General features: G+C 34.4%; 1 protein-coding gene across 6 annotated transcripts in view; it reads right to left on the minus strand.

Annotated features, from left to right (window-relative positions):
* Nucleotides 1–25,833, minus strand: part of LOC106874512 (intermembrane lipid transfer protein VPS13A) — a 265,132-nt gene that overhangs the window by 66,754 nt on the left and 172,545 nt on the right. For all 6 annotated transcript variants that reach the window (XM_089365902.1, XM_089365901.1, XM_089365898.1 and 3 more), the window contains exons 37-52: nt 24,609–24,787; nt 23,408–23,502; nt 20,125–20,268; nt 18,232–18,365; nt 18,012–18,125; nt 15,820–15,972; nt 12,877–12,970; nt 11,976–12,046; nt 10,184–10,303; nt 9,387–9,512; nt 7,533–7,682; nt 5,891–6,013; nt 4,364–4,510; nt 2,666–2,827; nt 1,807–1,964; nt 619–724 (exon numbers count right to left, since the gene is read on the minus strand). In XM_089365902.1, the coding sequence (XP_089222028.1) occupies nt 619–724; nt 1,807–1,964; nt 2,666–2,827; nt 4,364–4,510; nt 5,891–6,013; nt 7,533–7,682; nt 9,387–9,512; nt 10,184–10,303; nt 11,976–12,046; nt 12,877–12,970; nt 15,820–15,972; nt 18,012–18,125; nt 18,232–18,365; nt 20,125–20,268; nt 23,408–23,502; nt 24,609–24,787 (2,076 nt within the window). The remainder of the gene's footprint in view (nt 1–618; nt 725–1,806; nt 1,965–2,665; nt 2,828–4,363; nt 4,511–5,890; nt 6,014–7,532; nt 7,683–9,386; nt 9,513–10,183; nt 10,304–11,975; nt 12,047–12,876; nt 12,971–15,819; nt 15,973–18,011; nt 18,126–18,231; nt 18,366–20,124; nt 20,269–23,407; nt 23,503–24,608; nt 24,788–25,833) is intronic.

Consider the following 25,833-nt stretch of genomic DNA (forward strand, 5'->3'; position numbering starts at 1 on the left):
ATTCCTTTCAAACTTTTCTTTTGTGACCGGGACATCAATGTTTTCAAACTGACCTATTTTCTATTACATTTCAGACAGATTCTGCACTGAGTTGCTGAAGCAGAAATATTGTTATAACAAATATTTTGTTCAATACCACAGATTTGCTTGATCTTAACCACTTGAGCATGTCCCTTGGTGATTGACAATATGAGCATCTCTGATCATGAGCAAGAGTAATGGGGGGACATCATAGCCATGTGTTCAGAGAGATTCTTTGGGGTTTGAAGAAAGGTGGCAAAAGCAAAGTTTGAAGAAAATATTAGCCATTTTCCATATTTTCTAGGGGTAAGCAAATAACAGTTGCTACCCAAGGAGAAAAAATCATGTTAAACAGTGTCATAATTTTATTTTTTTCAAATTTCATAGTGAATGAATGCTAATGAAATGAGTACAAATTTTCAAAATAAAAATACTTATCAAATTATAATTAAATAAAACACATTTCTCATTTATTTATTTGCATACATATATGCAATCAATAACAATAATACAGAACTTGATACCCATCAATGAAGTAGCTGAAATAATGGTAGATAATGCACGAAATGAAGAAGATACTAATAATGAAGCACTCACATTCATGAAATAAGATTCTTCACGGTTTGGTGATTTGCAGTGGATTTGATACATTCCTTTGTCTTCAACCTCTCTCCAATTGATTGGTTCTTCAGAGGAAGAATACCTGGTAAGTGGAAAATTAGATATGAATATACTTTAGAGGAAAAGCACAAAACATGCATGTATGAAAAAATTATATATATATATATATATATATATATATATATATATATAAAACATTTCTGTATAAAAAAAAAAATCAAACAAGATTTTTGTTTGTTCTCAAATGTATTCCCTGAAGACGTATAAGGCAACTTATATGTTTGACTTAAATTTGACGGTCAAATATAGCTTTATACAGAAATGTTGACATAGGAATAAATTACAATAATAATGGATATTAGCGTCAAATCTCTCTTAAATTTAAATTTAAAACTTTGGATATATATAAACAAGGAGAACGATCCCTAAGGAGTCTAATTTAGACTTTTTTGCGGTGAAATCTCTTGCTATATTGGTAACGATTACATGGTTTTCTATGAAAAATTATATATATATAAATATATATATATATATATATATATATATATATATATATATATGTATATATATATTATATTATTATATATAGATTATATATATTATATATAGATTACATTATGGAACATAATATATATATTATATATATAGATTATATTATATACAGATTATATCATGGAACAAAATATAAAGTAATATATATATATTATTATATATACAGGGTGTCCACAAAGTCTGGGTACATGGGGATTAACACATACTCTAAGAAATTATTATTTCTTATATCTAATTGTTTATGTTATGATTTTATTTACTCCATGTACCCACATGGGGATTAAAACATACTTTAAGAAATTATTATTTCCTATATTTAATTGTTTATGTTATGATTTTATTTACTCCGTGTACCCAGACTTTGTGGACACTCTGTAGATTATATTATGGAACAAAATATAAAGTAAAGATAGTAATATAAATGTTTTAAAACATAAATATATATGTATTGGCATTGTCATCATTTTTACATCTGCTTTTTCCATGCTGGTATGGGTTGGATGAAACTTAGTGGGGCAATATTCTATAGTCAGATGCCCTTCTAGTTAGGATGATGCTAGCCAGTAAATATTCACTCAACTTTAGTAGTCATACTTTATGATTAGTACTTACTGGCTGCTGTTGGGACTGAAATAGAATTCAGCTGAACTGGTATAAACTGCAGACAATGGTATATGGAATTTATCATTGCTCTGAACTGTTCCACATTTTTCTGATTTGTTATTTTCTTGGTAGAAGACATCAATAGGGACTGACAAATGGTTATGAACCTAAATAGTAGCAAAATATTAAAAAAAAAAAACATTTGTTAAATGTAAGACATAAAACTTAGAACTTGTTAATAGCAATTCATACATAGATATGTGTGTGTCATACTTAATGTAGATACTTTGTTGAAAGGCAAAATTACTGTGGTGTTCTTCCAGAGATAACATCCCTTATAGATGTTGTGCTTAAAACATAATATATATCAGAAGGAAAGGAAAATCATCTAAGCAGTGGCTAGTAAAAACACCATTTCTGCCTCATTGGGCATTGTCAGTAATGTGTACTCACAGCCAACTACATGCTTAGATGAATTTTGTTGCCATCATTATATAGGAAAACAGTGAAAAACATCCACTGGTATTGTGAATCGCTGCTCAGCTGAATAAAAATCTGTTATATGCAATAGAAGTAGCATTACATTAAAAGAGCCATCTGTGTATCATACTTAATGTAAATACATCTTTGAAAGGCAAATTTACTGCTGTATTAATCAAGAGATAACATCTCTTATGGTAGTGCTGTGTTGTGCATGTGTGTGTATATCAAACATTATCTCGTGTAAAATAAAATTCAATTTAAAGAATAGTCATGTTATCTTAGCTTGTATTTAGATATGTTCTAAGAATAAATGAAATTTACTCATTACTAATCCATGAAAAATTGTTTTAGTTAAAAAAGATAACTGGTATATAATGCAGCTTACCTGTATTATAGATTGTAATGTGATACGTTTTTGTCCATAAGCTGCAACTATATCACAAACAATTGTCCATGTATCACCACCAAATGTCTGATGATTAATATGAAATCCTCGTTTCTCTGCACGTTTGATGACTACTTCTCTTGTAGCTCCAAATTGTTCCACCTGAAAGTAAAATGAGAACTATATTAGAGGCACATATGTATGTTGAGAGCTACAGATGATTTTCATTCACCACAAAGTGTAACTCTTGTTGCAGTGTGTTAGTTTGTGTACCACAGTGACCCCTGAGAGCTATGCCAGTGGAGTGTAAGCTCCTGGTAGGGCTGCCTATGCTGGACAAGTCAAGGGATAGAGGCCAGACTAATATGAATCACCTCTTCCAAGAGATAAAAATCTAGTAAAAAGCAAAGTTACAAAAGCATTGGTGACACTTCAAAACCAACAAAACCTGAGAGAGAAGAAAAGCAGACAACCTAGAGTTGAGAACAGTGGAGAAAACCTATCGTTGGCATATGCACTGTTGGTTTAAGGATCAGCAGTTCATATCCTAGCATTGACAGTGCAGTTCACTCTAGTCTGGCCAAGTTACTTAACTTACAATGATTTAGTTCACTCGGTTATAAGGTAGGCATTAAAATGTGGTACATCCCAACATAGTAAGTAGTGTCATCATAGTAAAGTTTCTGAGCATTTCATCAGCTTGCAGTGTCAGGCATAGTTTTGAGAAGGTTGTTGCAGTTATGGAAATATGTAGTTTCAACTATGATAAGTGAAATTATTAATTATTATAAAGGGTGCTGAGATAGAAGAATCGTTAGAATGTCAGGCAAAAATGTGTAGCAGCACTTCATCTGTCTTCATGTTCCAAGTTCAAATACAGCTGAGGTTGACTTTGCCATTCATCCTTTCAGGGTCAATAAAATAAGTGCCAGTTCAGCACTGGGGTTGATTTAATTGACTTAGCCACTCTCCAAAACTGTTGGTGAAATTTAAAACCAATTATTATAAAACTGCATTGCTCAAGTTTTGAGTATTTGTGTTTAGTATATTCTAAAACAGAGCAATGTTGTCACTCCGTCGCTTACGACAATGAGGGTTCCAGTTGATCCGATCAACGGAACAGCCTGCTCGTGAAATTAACGTGCAAGTGGCTGAGCACTCCACAGACACGTGTACCCTTAACGTAGTTCTCGGGGAGATTCTGTGTGACACAGAGTGTGACAAGGCTGGCCCTTTGAAACACAGGTACAACAGAAATAGGAAGTAAGAGTGAGAGAAAGTTGTGGTGAAAGAGTACAGCAGGGTTCGCCACCATCTCCTGCCAGAGCCTTGTGGAGCTTTAGGTGTTTTCGCTCAATAAACACTCACAATGCCCGGTCTGGGAATCGAAACCGCGAAACTATGACTGCGAGTCCGCTGCCTCAACCACTGGGCCATTGCGCTTACAATTCTAAAACAGAGCAATATAAACAGCTAAAGGCATATCCAAACTATGCATCTTAAGCATTCATCTAAGGATCCACGTCTATGCAGCACTGATATGCTTCTGTATTTATTTGTTGATGTTCCAACTCACACAACCATACGTAAGAAAATATCACTTAAAACCTTACTTACCTATGATTGATTTTGGTAAATTTAATGGAAATATCTTTTATGTCATAATTCAGTTACAAATTAACTAAATAACTGACTTGCCTGGAATAATATTTTACATTCCACTCCTTCTTGTGTTGCTTTGATTACCGACCCTCTTCTAGACTCCATTGAATCTTCACGCCCGGTGAGCTCTAAAGTGCCTCCGTGCGCAAGACGGACTCTGCCACTATCTGCATTTGCAGGCATCTAGAATAAAAATGACCAAAATAAAAAAAAAACTTTCAGTATTAATGAAGAAACTGATATATAGTTATTCAGACTAAACTAATATATAGATATATAATTAGAAAAGAGATGACAAAGGAATAAATGATTATCTTATGACTATAATTAGCTTACAGTTGCTTCTACTCTAAAATGTGAGGGACTCATTGTTGAGTGCCTGAGCAATACCTTACAGGTTCATCAGAGCTTAAAATATGAAGTGCAATTTATTTGGGAAAACAAATACATTTAAGTATAATTATAAGAAAGCATTACCAATGAAAAAAACATATGTGGAAGATGAAAACGAATTACAATTTGAATAAGATTAATTCTAAGATGTCAAATATGATGGGTTTAAGCAGATGTAGGGAAAGGGTGAAGAGATCTATCAGGAAGAATATATGTACAAACACAGACACACATACATATATGTGTGTGTGTGTGTGTGTGTGTGTGTATATATATACACACACATATATACTTGCATACACATATATATATACATACACACATATATATATAAATACATGCACACACACACACACACATATCTATACATACATATACACACACACATATATATATACATACATATATACACACACATATATATATACATACATATATACACATACATACATAGATATGTGCATACAAACAGACATATATATATATATATACACACATACATGTGAATACATATATACATATGCATACACATGTAACTGCACATACTCTATGCAGCAGAAATGCATGTTGGTTATTTTGACTAACTAATTATACTGTATAATAAACTCTTAAATTAAAAGAAAAATTTGAAGATGTACCAGTATCCATATTCCGTATTCTTTGTAATTGTTTTGAATTTACACTCCCAAATACACACACAAACACATACATATATATATATATATATACATGCATATATACACACACACACACACAAATATAAATGCATACATACACATACATATATATACAAGCATATTTATATATACATACACATATATGCACAGGCACACATATACATACATATATACACACACTTACACACACATATACATACATATATATATACACACACACACGTATACACACATACACATACATACATGCATATATATATATATATATACATACAGGCATATATATATATATATATATATATATATACACACATGCATATATTAATATATACATACACGCATATGCGTTTATGTATTTATAGATAGATAGATAGATAGAGAGAGAGAGAGATAGAGAGAAAGAGAAAGTAAAGGGAAAGCAGGAGAGTTTTAATGCATACATAAAAAATGTAAGAATGAACATCAATTATATTAGAGTATTTATTACACTTACGTCAAACATATTGTCAAGTTTCAGTAACAAGTTTAAGCCTGTTTTGTTCTCAATGATGTAAGGCGCCAAGGTTTCAGATGTTGTTGCACTTGGTTCAACCAGTTTGTAAGCATCTCCAAATGCCTGGAGAAATACAATAATTAGGAAATATTACTTTTAAAATGTTTTGATTATAATTCATGAAACTAAAATATTATTTCAATAAAATTAAGAATATTTTATTTGTTCAATGAGATTATGAAGAAATCAATTAACAAATTTTATTTTAGTTCGAAGAATAAAGAATTGTGTAAATAATTAGAACTATATAAATACTAAAGAACTAGAATAAAGTAAAAATTCCAGAATTAACTTAATCCTTTTGCATTTAAACTGGCCATATCCAACACAAATATTCTGCTCTGTATTCAAACTGGCCAGTTCCAGCCTCACACATCTACCCTACAATGTCATTCTAAAAATTAACAACCACACTATCAAAATTTCAAAGTTATGTGATAATGCATAATTAATTTAAAACAATGGGAATAAATAAGCATTATATTAGAACAGTGGCTCTCAACTGGGTTCATATGACCCATGTGGGGGCCCATATAGGATTTTGTTGTTAAAATTCATGTGCAATAAATTGGTTATACTTCTACAATACACAAAATGTTTGTAGAATTTTTTTAATACAATTCCTAAATCTTTTCTACTTTAGACACAAGGCTCAAAATTTTGGGGGCGGGGAGGCAGTCAATTAGATCAACCCCAGTACACAACTGGTACTTAATTTATCAACCCCGAAAGGATGAAAGGTAAAGTCGACCTTGGCGGAATTTGAACTCAGAATGTAAAGACAGACGAAATAATGCAAAGCATTTTGCCTGGATTGCTAACGTTTCTGCCAGCTCGCCACCTTCAATACAATTCCTAATAATAATAATCATCATCATTTAATGTCTGTTTTCCATGCTGGCATGGGTGGGATGGTTTGACAGGAGCAGGCCAGGCAGAAGGCTGCACCAGACTTCTGTGACTGTTTTGGCAGGATTTTTACAGCTGGATGCCCTTCCTAACACCAACCACCCAGCAGTGTGGACTTAATGCTTTTTATGTAGCACAAGCACAAGCGAGGTCAGTTTTGGCAAGGATGTTCTTCCAAATGTCAACCACTTTTACAGCTGGATGCTCTTCCAAACATCAGCCAGTTTACAGTGTGGACCAGATACTTTCTAAGTGGCACCTGCACTGACAGAGTCACCAAGTAGTCTGCAGGACAAAAATCTTTTGAGAGGGGAGGGGGCATTGGGGGAGGTGATCTTGTGTCAGGTGATGAAAGGTTATAGTGAGATAGCTGGGTATAAAGAGTCGTGGTGGTGGTGGTGGGAATACTGGATAGCAATGAGACAGAGAAACAGGGCCATGAGGACAGGATTGGGGAGTGAATATTTAATTATAAAAATATAATGGGATTTTTTTTAAACATTGAATGGCTACGAGGGTCAACTTGAGTAAAATAGGAACCAAAGGGGTTTATAGGTACAAAATAGTTGAGAACAATTGCATTAGACAGAGTAATCTGAGTGCTGAAGGATTAAAATGCAAAAATAAAAACTAGAAGAAGAAAATAAAGAGAATATAGATCTGTTATTTTTACCTTGCCAAGGTTAGTGAGTACTTCTAGACATGTTTTACTCATTGTCAATTCAAGTTTTTCTGTTGAACGAACATTGATGGTCATCTTAGCTGGAGGTATGATAGGTTCATTATCTTCATCAATAAGAATACCCTCATCATTGGCAGCAACCTGTAAACAATCAGAGTGTATACGACAATAACAGAATTTTTGCTTCACAAGGTGCTTATGGTTTGGTTAGAAGCAAGCTCAACCTGTTGCAAAAACAGACTCCTAAATAAATATAAATCTTTTAGTTAGACATTGAAAACAAGTACTTAGACCATGATTTTCATCCTTATAGGACCTATATCATCTTTTAATTCCACTTTTTCCTTTTCAGTATGTGTCAGATGAAACTTATAGAGGCTAGTGTTTCTTTGGTTGGATGTCCTTATTAATTACTCTCACCTGTATGCAAGCAAGGTAGCATTTCTCTGGGTTTTTCAAGCAACAAACAACGCAAGACACAGACTTTTGTTTTGATGACACATAAACAAAGATGCTGTCTCTTGTTTATGCACCACCTGGATGACTGGACAGGTTTGCATGGCAGAATTAAGCAATGACACCATTTACACAGTGAGACAATATTTATGTAGTATGCAAACAATGTCAAGATAATGGTACAGGCATGTGTACACACACACACACTGTTTAGTCTGATTTCATTATTACAACTTTACATACATACATACATACATACATACATACATACATACATACATATATATATATATATACATATATCATCATCGTTTAACGTCCGCTTTCCATGCTAGCATGGGTTGGACGATTTGACTGAGGACTGGCGAACCAGATAGCTGCACCAACCTCTAATCTGATTTGGCAGAGTTTCTACAGCTGGATGCCCTTCCTAACGCCAACCACTCCAAGAGTGTAGTGGGTGCTTTTACGTGCCACTGGCACGAGGGCCAGTCAGGCGGTACTGGCAACAACCTCGTTCGAATGTTTTAGGCCTGTAAAACTTTAAGTCACATGTTGCTGAATCAAACTGTTTTAAATAATATATGTAACTCCTACTAAATGTGTTGAGTGCCCATTTCTTTTATTTGTCCACTCACTCATATACATACACATACATCCAGCTGTAGAAACCAAGTCAAATTCAAACTGGAATCTGGTGCAACTCTCTGGTTTACCAGTTCCAGTCAAGCTGTCTAACCCACGCCAGCATAGAAAGCAGATGCTAAATGATGATGAGGATGATATATAAGAGAGAGAGAAATTAAGGGCCATGGAAAGATTCATGCTAAGAATATCATTGCAAAAGTATATCCAAAATGAGGTAATATGAGAGTAGACATGTTGCAAGGTTCACAGACAACAGGTGGGCCATTGTGGTTGCTGAGTGCCAATCCAAGAGATTAGAAAAGGCCACAAGTTAGCTAAACGATTTGGGTCAAAATAGAAAATAATGCTACAGTTTCCCAGTTTCTGTGGCACATATATTTTCCACCCTGGACAAGACACCAGTCCATCACAGGAAAATTTCATTTTCATCAGCTGAATGGATTGGAGCAATGCAAGATGAAGTATTTTGCTCAAAAACACAAATGCATTGCCTGGTTCAAGAATTGAAACTACTATCTTACAATCATGAGTCCAACATCCTAACCACTAAGTCATGTGCATCCACAATCCTTAAAATACATTTATTGACATACTAGAAAAAATTTGTTTTTTTAATTTCAGAACTACAATTCAGTGAAAAATAATACAAAAAAATACAATTCACAAAGGAGCACAAAAAAAAAAAAAAAATCCAAAAAGGAAATTAGTAAATAAAATGAAGTTATGACAGAAGATACTAACCTCAACAGTTAAATCCCACCTCTTTCTCTTGTGGCTCTGGATAACTGGTTCTAAAAGAGGTTCCCATACTGCTAGTTTTTCATTATAGTAAGCAACTTCTAAACTGAGTGTACTTGTAACACCCATCTGTAAATAGTAGCAAAAGGTAATATTAGAAAGACACACATACATAAAGTATTCAAATACATTAGAGAAATGAGTTTCTACAGCATATTAAATAAATTTAAACTGCTTCACAAAATAAGGGCCTTATATTTACTATGTTTAGAAATAGAGCTGAAAATATTAAATATAAATAATATAGAGATGTATTTGAGGAATATTCTGGCTGCACATTGAAGTATGTGTGTGTGTGTGTGTTTATATATATATATATATATATATATATACACACACACACATACACACATGGTAAATAGTAAATTAAAAAAAAAAATAATGAGCTAAACCAGTTATTCTCAAAATGGATTCTGAAGATCCCAGGGTTCTTTGAAAAAAATTTGGGGTTTCCCTGGCATAAGCTGTCTTAATAAAATGATTTCTATAATTTCTAGAAATTTATAATAGGTTCCATGTCAAAATAAACTTGGGAACTGCTGAGTTAATGTTCAATAGGTTGGCGTAAGTTGTTAGCAGAAAGTAATCAAATACAAAACCGGGAAGAGTTTGATCAAAAATCCTACCGAAAATAAATAAATAAAATAAAACAATGGATAGAAGCAATAAAGTGAACTTCAAACAACAATATACTTTAGAAACAGAAACCAAAATATAAATCTCAGAGAATGTATATTTACCTTACTACTCCAATCTTTAACTTCACCTTGAAAAGCAGATTCTACAATAAGCAATGGAACTGTTCTTTGACCAACACCTCCTTCTAGCTTAATGACTAATTTTGGAATCTCCATCAATAGCTGAATAAAAATAGTATACATATATAAAGTACTTATATATACACATACATTCATACATATACAACAAAACAGATAAAGAAAAAAGGCCTTGTCAAGATATTTGTTTTTTGCCATAGAATGATTTAAACAACCTGGATTAGCTTTTTCACTTCTTTAAATATATATTTTTTAATGTCTCATTCAAAGGGGAGATATTGTATTATCTCATTCCATCCATTTTCTCTGCCTACTATTCCTGGGAAGGTTGTGGGAGCAGAGTCCTCAAACACCTCCACCATAGGGTCCTATCAGAAATGTCATCACACTTTCAGGTTGAATTCCCAAGTTTAACCCACTGAGACAATGGATATTATCCAATATTTTGTTCTTGGTCTATTCCTAGGTTTCCTGCTGGTTGGCTCAACTTGAAGAATCTGTCTTGTGATCCTTCCTTTCAGCATTCTAACAACATGTCCATAGTATTGGATCTGTGACCTCTCGTTGTGGAGAAGTAGTGGCTTGAGCAGAAGAGACCACCTGATTTCTAAGCCACACATCTTGTCAAATAGTGTTACTAAAGATACTTCAGAGGAACCCCATTTCAGCTACTTGTATTTGCAATCATATTTTTACTGTCAATACTCAACATTCATGATAAGTGAGGATAGGCACAAAAACCAAACTGAAGATAGCAAGTTTGGCGTTTTTACCAACTACACCTCTTCTGAAGATGAAATGCTGAAGCTTGCACGTTACTGTACCAGCACTTGTAATTCTAGCACCCAATTCAGTTTTCTGCCTTCCATCACTTGTAAAAATAGCTCCTATATACTTAAAATTCTCTACTTGTCTCAGTGATGTTCCACTAACATAGAGATTGCACTAGAAAAACTTTCTTGAGAGGACCAATGTCTCAGGCTTTGCAACTGAAGTTAGCATGCTCTGCTGGATGGGTAATGTCAGTTGGAAGCATGACAGAATATAACTGATTTAAGAGGAAAACTGGGTATAAGAGGCATCAGATGTGTGCAAGGGAGAAGACTGAGCTGGTTTGGTCATGTGATGCAAATGAATGAGGACAGCTGCCTAAAGAAGTGCTGAGTTCTAATTGTGGAGGGGACCTGTGGAAAGGGTAGACCCTGGAAGATGTGGGATGATGTGGTGAGAAAGAATCTTTAGATGCTGGGCCTCACTGAAGAAATGACAAGGGATTGGGAGATGTGGCGATTTGCTGTACTTGATAAGACACATCAAGCTAAGTAAAATTGCTGTCAAACACACATACAAGCTTGTCCTTTCAGGTGCTGGTACCATTTAAAAGGCACCCGAGTCAGTGCTGCACTAATGCACCCATACCAGTGGCATGTAAAAAGCACCCAACACTCTGTTAAGTGGTTCGCTTTAGGAAGGGCGTTCAGCTGTAGAAACCATACCTTGGAAGAAGCACTTTTCAGCCACTTGTATTTGCAATTGTAGTTTTTTGGTCATTACTCAACATTCAAGACCATAGGTAAGAATAGGTGCGAAAACTCAACTGAAGATAAGTTTGGCTTTGTTTTTTAAAATAATTATTTAAAATAAAATATTTTTCTTTTACAATAATAACACATCTAAGCTCAGCAAACCAATATCTTACAATAGAGATTTAGTAAAAAAGAGAAATACGACCTTCCACCAATTTCTCTTAACTTACTTGTTCATGTCTAGCAGCAACAATTGTATCAACATCTGTGCTATTAACACTTTCAATAGCTTCTTTGTCATCTGAAATTATACAAATTGAAAAAAGATTTTATTAAATAAATTAAGTACATACAATTGTTTTATTTTAGGCCAACATGCTAAATTTAAATGGTCTAGCAAACTGGGTCATTTGTGTAAATCATTTACAATTAAGTAGACAAATTTTTGGCACAAAGCCAGGAATTTTAGGGGAGAGGACAAACTAACCCCAGTGCTCAACTGGTACTTATGCACTAGTAATTTAACATCACATGTGGCTCAGCCGTCACTTGTAAGTGAATATGACCTGGTAGAATATACCATGCTTTTGACAATTGCTATAGGTGCTTATGTAGCCATGAACAGACATATACTGAATGGATGCTCATTCAGCCCCACCACCCTTGACCTGGTAAAAGTTTGAGGATGTGACAGTTGGAGCGGGGAGGGGAGAAGCACCTGAACTTGGTTGATACTCATTTTCAGCAAAGCAGACTAGAGCAATGTGAAATGAAATAAATGCCTGGCCAAGTCCGGAACTGAATTTATGGCTTTGTGATTGTGAGCCCAACACTCTAACCACTCGGCCATGTAACATCTAGAATAATGGACACATTTCTAAGAACATCTTAAAACATTCTTGAAGCATTAACTTCTTTTTTAACCTCACCAATGATATTAGAGTATTGAAAAAGATTCCACAAGAAGTGTAAAAGAGAATGTGTTATCTAATAACTGCAAGGTCCTGGGGTTATGCATGAGGCTGCTCCACTACTTTCATGAATAGAAGTGATAAATAGTATTGTTAAGTTAGACTCACATACAAACATATACACATAAGTGAACCTTTATAAATCACTTGAACTACTAACCAGTTTTGAGATACCATAAATCACATTCTGAAATGGGTTTAACATTCCAGAGATTATCAAGTGATTTGCTGTCAGATTTTTCATCGTCTTCAGCCTGAAAAAAATAACACATTAATTAACCAATGCATACATTCTATTGAGACTAAAATCTTTAGTCAATATCCTTTATAAAACAATTAGATTATTATTATTACAATATACTTTCCTATTCATTAGGGAAATCTATATATATAAAAATGAGAATGTGTGTCTGTCTGTCTGTCTGTCTGTGTGAATCCCTAAAACTCGAGAACTATGCTACCAATTTCATTCAAATTTTACACATGCCTTACTTAGGGTTCCAGTTGTGTTTTAGTCAAAAAAAATTATTAACTTCTTGCAGAGTTCGAGCACACGGCAACATAATATCTCCTCCACTATTTAAGTATTACGTGTCAAAAGTGAAACAAAAACACTCATGTCAAATACTTTCACTTTAAAAATGAAACTATTCCACTAACTGAAACAATCACATTTCGATACTGTAGTGACAGATACTTTCACAGAGAGAGAAAGAGAGAAAGAGAGAGACAGAAAGAGAGAGAGAGATGTATATGTATACATATACATCTCGATACTGTAATGACAGATACTTTCAGAGAGAGAGAGAGAGAAAGAGAGAAAGAGAGAGAGAAAGAGAGAGAGAGAAAGAGAGAAAGAGAGAGAGAAAGAGAGAGAGGTGTATATGTATACATATAGATGTACACGTATATGTATATATATATATATATAGATCTATACATACATGTATATGTATACATATGTGTAGATGTATATATATATATATAGATGTACATGTAATATGTACACATATATACATACATACAGATATCTATACATATATACACCCATCACATGCACACAAACACACACATTAGTCATTTGTTTTCTTATCCAAAACTACGTCAAAAGTACTGAATAGATCTTTATGAAATTTGGAAATTATATTCTTTGCATAATGGCCATAACTCCCATGAAAATTCATATATTTTTGATGTTGATGAAATTTTAACCCGAACATAACAGATGAGCATTATTTAGAAAATGATGTCACACGTTATCGAGGCTACCATTCTTTCTGGATGTGCAAAAGGGGATGACGTCTTTATTCCAAGAATTCCTCTTACTCCATCAGGAGCAGACATTCCTTTTACATTCAGAAGACTACAATTCCCCCTTCGTGTGACTTTTGCCATGTCCATAAACAAATATCAGGGTCAAACACTGTCTGTAGCTGGTCTTCTCTTGGAAGAGCCCTGCTTCTCACATGGACAACTGTATGTTGGCTGCTCAAGAGTGGGCAGCAACAAAAAACCTATTTGTATATGCTCCACAAGGGAAAACAAGGAACATAGTTTACAATGAGGTGTTATAATCACAACAGCAAGAAAGTATGTACATGGTCACCTTCTTTTATGAAACTTCATTGACTTTCATATATTTATATTGATATACATATATATACGTGTGTTTGGGTGCGTGTGTGTATATACATCTCTATATATAAAGATGATGCGTAGTCTAGACGGCGTTTTTAGATTTCATTATTCTCTTTAACCCGGGCAACGCCGGGTATTTCTGCTAGTCCATTATAAATGTGTTGTACTTTGGTCTATTTTTAAAAAATGCTTCAGTGGGAAATTGTTTTGGTTTCACCCTCACTGACTACTAATTTAGGGTAAACTGTTTTTCACCTGAGACCCTAATCTAAAATGTTTCAGTATGTGAAATTGAAGAATTGAGATTTCAGAATAGTTTGCCATAAAGTCATTGTTGTTAGTGAGCCGTCCAAGTTTGCTATATACAATTATATTTATTAAGAAGATATGACAGAAGCCAACTAGAATTTATGATACTACCCAACAAACTACAAACTGAGAACACCTAATCTGTAGATCATCAGAATTGTACCATTCATATATTGTTCTCATTATGAAATTCTCATCTGTATTGAGCTATGTTTAAAAATAGCAGTTGTGTGAGATAACCAATCCCAGTAGAACACACATATCTTTCTCACCATAAATGTTGCATAGTTTGAAGACTAAAAAAACTTATTCCATGTACTTATATGATGTCAAAAATGGAACAGAGTCCAATAGTTTTTCTCTCTCTCTCATTCTTTTTATCTATATATACACATATAATTAATAAATATCAGGGTAGGAAAAAATTTTAGAAATTTTTACTACCAGTGCTGTCTTGAAAGTAATGACAGCCTTTGAGAAAGAGGGAAGAACCTCCTCTTTGAAACAAAACTCCGGAAGAAAACCAAAACTTTCAGATAGGGACCGTTGGACTCTTACGTGAATTGTTAGAAAGGATCACAAAATTACTGCAGAGCTTAATGACCACCTCGAGAACCCAGTTTCCACAAAAACTGTTTGCTGAGAGCTGCACAAAGCCAGATTTTACGGGAGGGCTGCAATTAGAAATCCACTACTTTCAAAAACAAATGCTGCAAAGCGTTTAGAGTGGAGTAAAAACCTACAGAATTGGTCCCTAGAGCAGTGGAAGAATGTTATTTTCTGGGACAAGTCATCCTTTACCCTATTTCCAACCACTGGCTGAGTATACGTGTGGAGACAGCCAAAAGAAGCATTTGACTCAGGCTGCCTTCTTCCAGCTGTTAAACATTTGTTTGAAATTTTAAGGTGTTTCCATTATTTTGTACAACACCTGTATATATATATATTTATGTGTGTGTGTGTGTGTGTGTGTGTGTGTGTGTGTGTATGTGTGTGTCTTTGTGCCTGTTTGTCTACCCATCACCACACAACTGATATTGGTGTGGTTATGTACTTGGTTCCTGTAACTTAGTGTTTCAGTAAAAAAGACCGTTAGAATAAGTACTAGGTTGACTTCTTTGACTAAAAAAGAAAAAAAATTTAATGAAATACTCACAGGTTGTGCAGAAAGACCAGAAGCAATAGCAGTCATTGTCCGTATAGTTGCAGGAGATATACTGAAAACAAGATTAGTTGTTTGAAGTTGTATATGCTGGCCTTCGTTAAATGGAGCACTGCTATGAAAGTTAATTTCACAGGTGTTAAGAATCTAAAATAAAAAAAAAAAATGAAAGCTGTTAAGATTTTTTGATTCCAACAGAAGAAACAAAATAAGAAAGTAGCCATTGCTAAAATAAAAATAAGGAACTACTTGTTTAGCTGATAACTAGCACTCCATCAGTTAAGAGACAAGTGCTCCAGTTGATCCGATCGATGGAACAGCCAGCTCATGAAATTAACATGCAAGTGACTGAGCACTCCACAGACACGTGTACCCTTAACGTAGTTCTTGGGAATTCAGTGTGATACAGAGTGTGACAATGCTGGCCTTTTGAATTACAGGTACAGCTCATTTTTGTCAGCTGAGTCGACTGGAGCAATGTGAAATAAAGTGTCTTACTAAAGGACATAATGTGCCACCAGGAATTGAAATCATGACCTTACAATCTTGAGCTGAATATCCAAACCTCTAAGCCACATACTTTCACTGATAGTCAGCTCTGACTAAGTAGAATTGGTACCAACTGATCATCCCATCATTTTTTTTTTCAGACATTGTTTCTTGCACCACACTCTCTTGTGTACCCTTCCACTATTTTCTTTTTTAAGCTGATAGGGAGTGATTTGAGGTAGACTTGATTGTTACTTTTATCAGTCTAGAGACCACAAAGACTCTTGTAGGCTATGGATATTAACATTGTTAGAGATTGTGTTGGCACTCCGTCGCTTACGACGTCGAGGGTTCCAGTTGATCCGATCAACGGAATAGCCTGCTCGTGAAATTAACGTGCAAGTGGCTGAGCACTCCACAGACACGTGTACCCTTAACGTAGTTCTCGGGGATATTCAGCGTGACACAGTGTGACAAGGCTGGCCCTTTGAGTTACAGGCACAACAGAAACAGGAAGTAGAGTGAGAGAAAGTTGTGGTGAAAGAGTACAGCAGGGTTCGCCACCATCCCTTGCCAGAGCCTTGTGGAACTTTAGGTGTTTTTCGCTCAATAAACACTCACAACGCCCAGTCTGGGAATCGAAACCGCGATCCTATGACCGCAAGTCTGCTGCCCTAACCCTGGGCCATTGCGCCTCCACAGTTAGAGATACTGATTAGTAAAGATGCAAATTTTCATATAATAGTAATTGAAATTCAATTTAATAAAATGACATAATATGAAATGAAATGAAAGTTACCGCTTATGATGCCAAGAGGATTTAAGGCATTCAGTCAAAATGTTAATCCAAATCCAATTATGAAATACATTTAAATCTTAATGGGACTAACAGTTCATTGCGATTTTAGTGTACATGATTAAATTCTAACTGCAAATAGTACCACAAGGAAGTGCATTTTACTATTTTAAGTAACAGCTGGGGAAGTGGACTGTTCAACTAACACCTGACAACTGACCTTGGTAAATTATTGGCTCAGCTTGATCACACATTGTGCAATAAAAGGAAATCATTTAATATCACAAGCTATGTAGTCTGACATTCTACCATTTTAGTCACAATTCTGCCTTTAGTGACTGAGAACTGACAATTGCTTTATTAACCCTTTAGTATTTAAACTGGCCATATCTGGCCAAAATATTCTACCTTTTTCACATTTTAAACTGGTCAGATCCTGCCTCTCACATCTACTCTATAATGTTATCTTAAACATAAACAGTCACATCATCAAAATCTCAAATTTATGAGAGAGTGCATGATTAATTCAAAGCAATGTAAATAAATAAACATTACATTTGAGTAATCTGAATGCTAAAGGGTTAACTAGAAAAATTTGGTTAAAAGTCTCTTACAGCCAGGTAACAAATCCTTCCAATTCAAAATAGTGCATATATTTAGAGTGTGTATCAAATACACATCTGTACTAGTTCTGTCTATTTCACATTTTCTACACTATAAACATAATTGTCATCATTTAACCATATGTTGTTACAACTGACAAAGTTTTATTTGGCTCCATAAAGATTATCATATTCCATTTTTCTTTGGATCACTAGTTGACAATAAAGTCTTCAGTTGTACCTCACCAGCCCAAACTTCTATAGGGAATTACTTTGTATTTTAAAGTATAATACTTCACCTGAATGCCATTATCTCTCTTCTTGAAGGTTGATGATACAATCTGAAGGCCACAGACATTAGCTGACATTGTAGCGGTATCAGGAGTGGACACCATTTTAAAATCAATATTTGACTGAAATATAAAACAAAAAGCAACCATGAAGACTACAAGAAAAATAAAAGGACAGCAAATAACTAAAGTATGATACAATTGATTAGTAAGACAGATGTTGACTTACATGGAGCACCAATGCATTAGTTTCAGAGTTGCATTGATCTTCTATGAGAACAATTTCAGGATGTGATATTGAAACATTAATGTTCATATTTGATGTGGGTCTTTCAGGAGCTGCAGGAGCTGCAGACACTGTAGCTAAAATTGGAAGTTGTTTTGAGACAGAAAAAAATGTTAACCATTATTATAAAAAAGTCAGCATTATTGCATTAATATTACAGTGGTAACAGTGACAGGTCTTCCTTATCTTCTGACTAATTAACCCTTTCGATACTATTCTACCTGAAACAACAACTGATCCTATGATACAAACATCCTCTTTTAAAGGGATCTAAAATAAAACCTTCCATAAATTTTATGCTAATTTATGCTTCAAACACCAGTTTAATGACAAAGTTATTTTGCTAAATTCTTCATTAATTTCAAAATTAGTTGAAATAAAGGTAGTGTATTTCAACATAAATAAAGGAATAAAAGAGATAATTAAAAAAAAAAAGTGAGAGAAGATTAGTATTAACATCTTGAGATTATTTGTACTTTATTTTCTGTAAAATAAAGTTAATCATTTATATTCCTTTATTCTTATTCTTATTTTCAGTTTTTGGAATATGGCCATACTGGGGATTGCCCTGAAGGGTTTCATTCAATCAAATCAACACTGGTACCAATTTTACGCCTGGTACTTATTCTATCAAACCCCTTTTAGCTGAAACACTAATTTACAGGGATGTAAACAAATCTACATGAGTTATCAAGTAGAGTGAGACTAATACAGACTTGGATGCACACTCAATGAGGCTTCTGCATAGATTCCATGTACTAAATTCACTCATCAGGCATTGGTTAGCTGGGGATAAAGTAGATAAAAGTTGCCCAAGTGGCTGTATAGTGGGATTGAACATGAAACCAAGAAGTTGTGAAGCAAACTTCTTAACCACCCAGCCAAACCTCTGCTTACTATTTCTTCTATTTTGATTATTTGTTTTTGTTGAAATTTGTTTAATTATTTGATTTTGTTTCCACAGTCTTACTCTGATGACATGATAGACTCAGATAAAGAAGGTTGTTAATCTTTTTGAATTAATTACTGAAGCTTTGATGAGAAAGTAGTAGTTCATGTTAGGATGGTTATTAAAAAATAAGTAAGAACTATAAGAACAAAAAGAATATTTGCTATTTAACCCTTTAGCATTCAGATTATCCTGTCAAATGTAATGCTTATCTATTCAGATTTTTTTAAAGACATCATGCATTATCTCATAGCTTTGAGATTTCGATGATGTGATTGTTTATTTTTAGAAACACATTGTCAACCAGTTGTGAGAAGCTGGATCTAGCCAGTTTGATCAAAAAGCAGATAGAACAGTGGTTCTCAATCGGAGTCCATATAAGAATTTTGGGGGTCTATGCAACAAAATAGTAAATTGGGCATCCACAATAATATTCTAAAGGCCCATGAAAGATTTTGCGTTAAATGTATGTATTGGTGTGAATTGCAAGAAACAGCTGGGTTTCTTTTTTTAACATTTTACATAGTTCAACCTACACAAGTGAATGAGTGAAAAACAAAATAAGAATTTTGAAAGAAGTTTCTATTAAACTAGTTTTTAAACATCGAATGGCTGAGGGGGTCCACCAGAATAAAATAGTAATCAAAGGGGTCCATAGCTAAAAAATGGTTGAGAACCCCCATGATAGAATATTTGGGCTGGGTATGGCTGGTTTAAATACTAAAGGGTTAAAGAATTTCATGTTTAAATACACATAAAATCTTATGCAGGATATTTGATACAGCAATTAATAGTTTAGTTTTAATGAGAAACTGACGATTTTGAAGATAAAGATTTTTTTTCTAATCCTAAAAAAGAAAAGAAAACAAAAAAAATATCAAACTTACTCCTTGAAGTTTTTGAATCTTGTACTGAACGTTTGGATTCAGAAGCAGTTGCTGTTTTTGTTGCTCCTTGAGTGAAGAAGTTTCCTAAAGTCATCAGAAAGTCTAAACAAACGCATATGTGCAAGTTGCACACTTTGACGTTGACTGAAAACAGAGAGGAAAATATGAAGGATTAAAGAACAATGTATGAATCGATGTCAATTTTTTTAACTGAAAGAAACAATGAAAAACAAACACTTACTTGATGGCTTACTGAAAAACAATTTCGTATGATATCATCAAATTAGTTCTATTGAAGAAAGTGAAAATTTAATTCATCATCAGCATTGCTTAACATCCATTTTTCCATGATTGCATGGATCAGACAGAATTTGTTGAGGTAAATTTTCAATGGCCTGATGCCCTTCTTGTTGCCAACCCTCACTGGCTTCCAAGCTAGGTAATATTTTCCATGGCCAGATATGTTTTCTACAGAAGACTGGAAATGAACAACCACACTTGCATGACAATGGTGCTCATTTACAAGACAAAAGCACACACACACACACACACGTGCATGTGCACAAGAGGCTTCTTTCAGTTTCTATCAGTCAAATTTACTCACAAGGCTTTGGTTGGCCCAAAGCTATAGTAGAAGACATTTACCTAAGGTGCCATGCAGTGGGACTGAACCCAAGACAACATGACTGGGAAGCAAGCTTCTTAACAACACAGCCACATCTGCACCTATATTGTTTATGGAAATCTGAATTAGAACCAAAAATAATTCACACATAAGTTCTATACGTTCTCTAATGGAAGTATTACAAGCAGCTAACTACAACAAAGAAATATTCTAATACTCTTAGGCCTACCCTATCCTTAACTAACTCTAGTAAGTCAGTGACTACTTGGGGTGGAATGAGATGACTGGTGTGGATGTCTGGATGCTGGCAATGTGGCACAGCTTACTGGACATTGAACAGATTTTGGTGATAGTACTTTTTGGCACTGGAAGCAAATACACACACACATACACACACACACACACACACACACACACACACACACAGAGAAAATATATACATACAAATAAAAAGAGAGAGAGGAGGGGAGATACAATTCATTAACTGAACACAATTGGCATAAATAAAGAGAATTAAGCTCAGAGAAAAAGAGTGAGGGAAGGACAGAATGGGAAGAACAAAACATCTAATGCCAAATAAGTCAGCATCAAATCAGTGATACCAAATAAGTGGCACCAAAACAACTATGCCAAAACATTTTGTTGGAGTTTGGTCTAATTATCAAAGGCAAAGCAGGCTGAAGACTCAAGTTTGAATGTTTTTAAATCAATATGTACTGCTATACTAGATAAATCAATTTAATTCTAAATTTTCTGAGTCAAAAATGCATAAGGAAACTGAGATTTTGTCACTGATTAAATGAGAATATTTAATATTTAACTCATTAATATATGATTTCTAAATTTGAATATTTCCTATTATAGTTGGATTATGTATTTCCTAATATGAAAAAATAATATTCAATTTTTAAGACAATCAGCCTCCAACAAAACATATATCAAACTAGCCCAAAACTCAACTTCCTATCAAGACTCAAATTTTCTTCTCCAGAATTGAGCAACTGTACTGAAGAAGTCCATTTTGCTTATTTTTATATCTACCATTACCTAAACCTCACATAGAATATCTTGTTTGCTATACTACATCTCAGAAAGACATACAATGAATTGTGAAACACAGTATGATTCTAGATAAATCTGAAGGATGGCATATCTGGGATCCTGGATAGGGTTTTTGCTCCAAATTGTTTAGTTAATTAAATATATACTATAGATACATTTGTTCAATGGGAAGAATATTTTCACTTTTGGGTTTGAGCTGTTCACCTTTACTTAAATATTACGATTCTTTTGCCTAGATTATTTTCAGAACAAAACTTCAGAAAACTTCAGGCCAACAAAGAGAGAGAGAAAAAAAAAAAAGAATACAAATACATATATTCTTATATCAGGTCATTAAGAATGAAATGTCTGATTTTTAACTTAAAGTTTATTTCACTTTATCTCAATTAAAAGCAATGCAGTTAATCAAAGTATGAACCTAAATTATCAACACACTTTTGCCATTTTATCGGTAGCTGGCAGTAAAGAATTCTGGAGAGCAAGAGGTGATGAAATCAGGAAGGGCTGTTTTTGTATCTTCTTCAGATTTGAAGTTTTTACCTTGCAAAAAGTTGTTTAATGCCTGGAAAACGTGATAGTCAGCGGGTGCAAGGTCTGGTGAATATGGTATATGACAGAGTACTTCCAAGTTCAGTTCCTGTAACTTCAGTAGCGCTCTTTGAACAACATGTGGTCGAGCATTGATTTGCAAGAGAATTGGCCTGTCACTATTGACCAATCTCAGCTGTTTAATTGCAAGTTCACTCATCATTTCATCCAATTTGTTGGTGTATACATCTGCCAGGTCTCATGAAGCTGTAGTGGATGACACCAGCACTGGACCACCAAACAAACACCATCAGTTTTTTTGATGAATATTCTTTTTTGGATTGTGTTTAGGCACTTTGTCTCTGTCCAACCACCATGCAGAATGCTCGCTATTTTTGAAAAGAATCCATTTGTCATCACATAACAATACAATGCAAAAATGGTTCGCTTTTATGCCACAACAACAAAGAATAGCAAGTTTCAAGACGATGTGTTCAGTTTGTGTGGTACACTTGTCCAGCTTCTTTACCTTGCCAATTTGTTTCAGATGGTCCAATACAGTTGGAATCAAAACACCAAACCTTGCAGCTAACTCATGTGTAGTTTGAGATGTATCTACTTCCACTACAACTTCCAGTTTATCATTATCCACCTTAGTCTCAAGTCTACCATGGGGCTAATTTGTCAAGAGTAAAGTCACCAGACCAGAACTTCTCAAGCCATCGACATACAGTGTGCTCATTTGCCACATCTTCACCAAACACCTCATTGATGTTTCGAGCTGTCTGGGATGCATTGGTTCCATGATGGAATTCATATTCATAAACAACACAAATTTTTGATCTATCCATGGGTTCACAAAAATTGATTTACAAGAGAAAACTCACAATATAATCAGACACCATGAATTGCATTTCAAAAAGTGATGATGTAACTCTTCAATGTCGTAAAACAGAATTGTCAGGATAAAACATTAGAGTTAATGACTGTCAAACTTGGTGCATAAGAAAATTGGACATTTCATTCTTAATGATTCGATATATATGCATACTAATATACCATACTCACCATCTTTGTCTGCTTTGGAATTTTGCTGAAACTGCACTTCAATCATATTTTGTGCTGGTGTTGATACTGGACTTGCAGAGTATCTTTGAATCATTCTGTTACGATCAATCAAAACAATGCCTAATTAAAGCTTTCTTAGACAAACAATTAGGTTACTTATTAGAGAAAACAGAAGAAATAAGGAAAATCAAAAATATTAATGCTCTAAATACATATAAAAAAAAAAAAATGCATTGCTTAAGAACATAGCTTCCGACAAGATTTTTATAACATTGTGTAAACAGTAACTTGATCTTAATAGATCAGCTTCTCAAAATATTATGATATATGTGAAAATATAAAATTGTTATAATTTCCTTTTAAATATAAGATGAAAGTGCACAGAGCGTTTGTGAACAAACTTTAGCAGGGTATAAATAAATGATGAACTAAGGTAATTTTTGCTTTTCTCATTTCTCTTTCAAACTTATTAACAGTATCAACATAGCAGATACCAATCTAGCACAAAAAAGAAAAAGGAAAGTTGTGTTCATGACTCTTGCTGCAATTTGGAAATTGTAGCTTCTTGAGCAAGGCTGAATCCTTCATCTTTAAGGTCCAAAAAGAGTTGGAGGCCTTTGGTGGAGACAAATCATCTGTGAATATTGATGTGCATGTATATGTTTGTGTATATACATGTATATGTGCAATAACCCACATATATTCGTACTCATATGCATGTTACTTCTGTAATTATAATGCTATTCGTTGGTTTGTACATTTAACGTTTGTGTATGAATGTTTATAAAAGTAAATTTAAACACATATTTACGTTAATATTTTTAAAATAGTGCATGGATAGCAGGTCTTAAACTCATCTGTTATGGTTTGGAGGATTATAATAAATAGGAAGCTAAGAATTGAGCCCTGATGAACACTTGCTTGTATGCTAAATTCCTTGCTGACTCTTATTTGATTGACATTGTCTTTAAACATAGCTTCAGTGACTCTCAAATTTTATTTACCTTCATCTACATGTAGCTTTCTCAGCGACCATCTTAAAACATACACAACTTTTGTTTTCATATATTATCAGAGATATAAATACTGAACTTAATCCTAGAGGGGCTTCAGTTATAACAATGACAACTACATGCTGCTAAACATCTAATTAATCACTCTACTACTTCAATCATGTTCAATGCTCTTTATATCTACATACCTTCTTATTGCATATTCTTTTACAGGACGACTGTCATCTAAAATGGTGTTATTCAAAATAATATTTGCTTTCATCGAGCCATCTGACTGCATATTAAAGTCTATGTCAAACACCTGTAACTCAAAATGTCCCAGACACTTCTTGCTGTCTCGTTTCATCACTATTCCAGCTTCGCTTGACTGAAAAATGGAGTGGTAAAAAAGAAATCAAAGAACATAAATGGAAAGATTATACTAGATAATCAGTTTAAGAATTTATAAATTTTTAAATGAAGAGAGACAAGACAATTTTCCTTTTATTTAAAGGGAATTTAAAAAGGAGATTTAGCTGCTACTTCTAGCAGGTTGAATAAACCCCTTTGAGGCTCTTTTATTGACTTCTAATATGGTTGTTGTTTTAATATTGTACATATATCAATGTTACAAATGCAGTTACAAAGAGATTTTTTGGATACAAAGATAAATTATTATTGTCATGTGGTTAAGTTATTATTATTATCATCATTATTATTATTATTATGCGGAGGCGCAATGGCCCAGTGGTTAGGGCAGCGGACTCGCGGTCATAGGATCACGGTTTTGATTCCCAGACCGGGCATTGTGAGTGTTTATTGAGCGAAAACACATAAAGCTCCACAAGGCTCCGGCAGGGGATGGTGGCAAACCCTGCTGTACTCTTTCACCACAACTTTCTCTCACTCTTACTTCCTGTTTCTGTTGTGCCTGTAATTCAAAGGGTCAGCCTTGTCACATTGTGTCACGCTGAATCTCTCCGAGAACTACATTAAGGGTACACATGTCTGTGGAGTGCTCAGCCACTTGCACGTTAATTTCACGAGCAGGCTGTTCCGTTGATCGGATCGACTGGAACCCTCGACGTTGTAAGCGACGGAGTGCCAACAAAACAAACAATTATTAAGCAAGGCAGTGAGCTGGCAGAATTGTTAGCACACTGGACGAAATGCTTAGTGGTATTTTGCCTGCCGCTGCATTCTGAGGTTGACTTTGCCTTTCACCCCTTTGGAGTTGATAGAATAAGTACCAGTAGAACACTGGGGTCGATATAAATGACTCAGCTCCTCCCCCCAAAATTGCTGCCCTTGTGGCAAAATTTGAAGCCCTTATTATTATTACTAAGGCAGCAAGCTGGCAGAATCGTTAGCATGATGGATGAAATGCTTAGCAACATTTCTTATGTCTTTACATTCTGAGTTGAAACTCCGCTG

The sequence above is a fragment of the Octopus bimaculoides genome, chromosome 18, assembly GCF_046866305.1.
Source record: "Octopus bimaculoides isolate indiv1 chromosome 18, ASM4686630v1, whole genome shotgun sequence".
In the NCBI taxonomy this organism is placed as follows: Eukaryota; Metazoa; Mollusca; class Cephalopoda; order Octopoda; family Octopodidae; genus Octopus; species Octopus bimaculoides.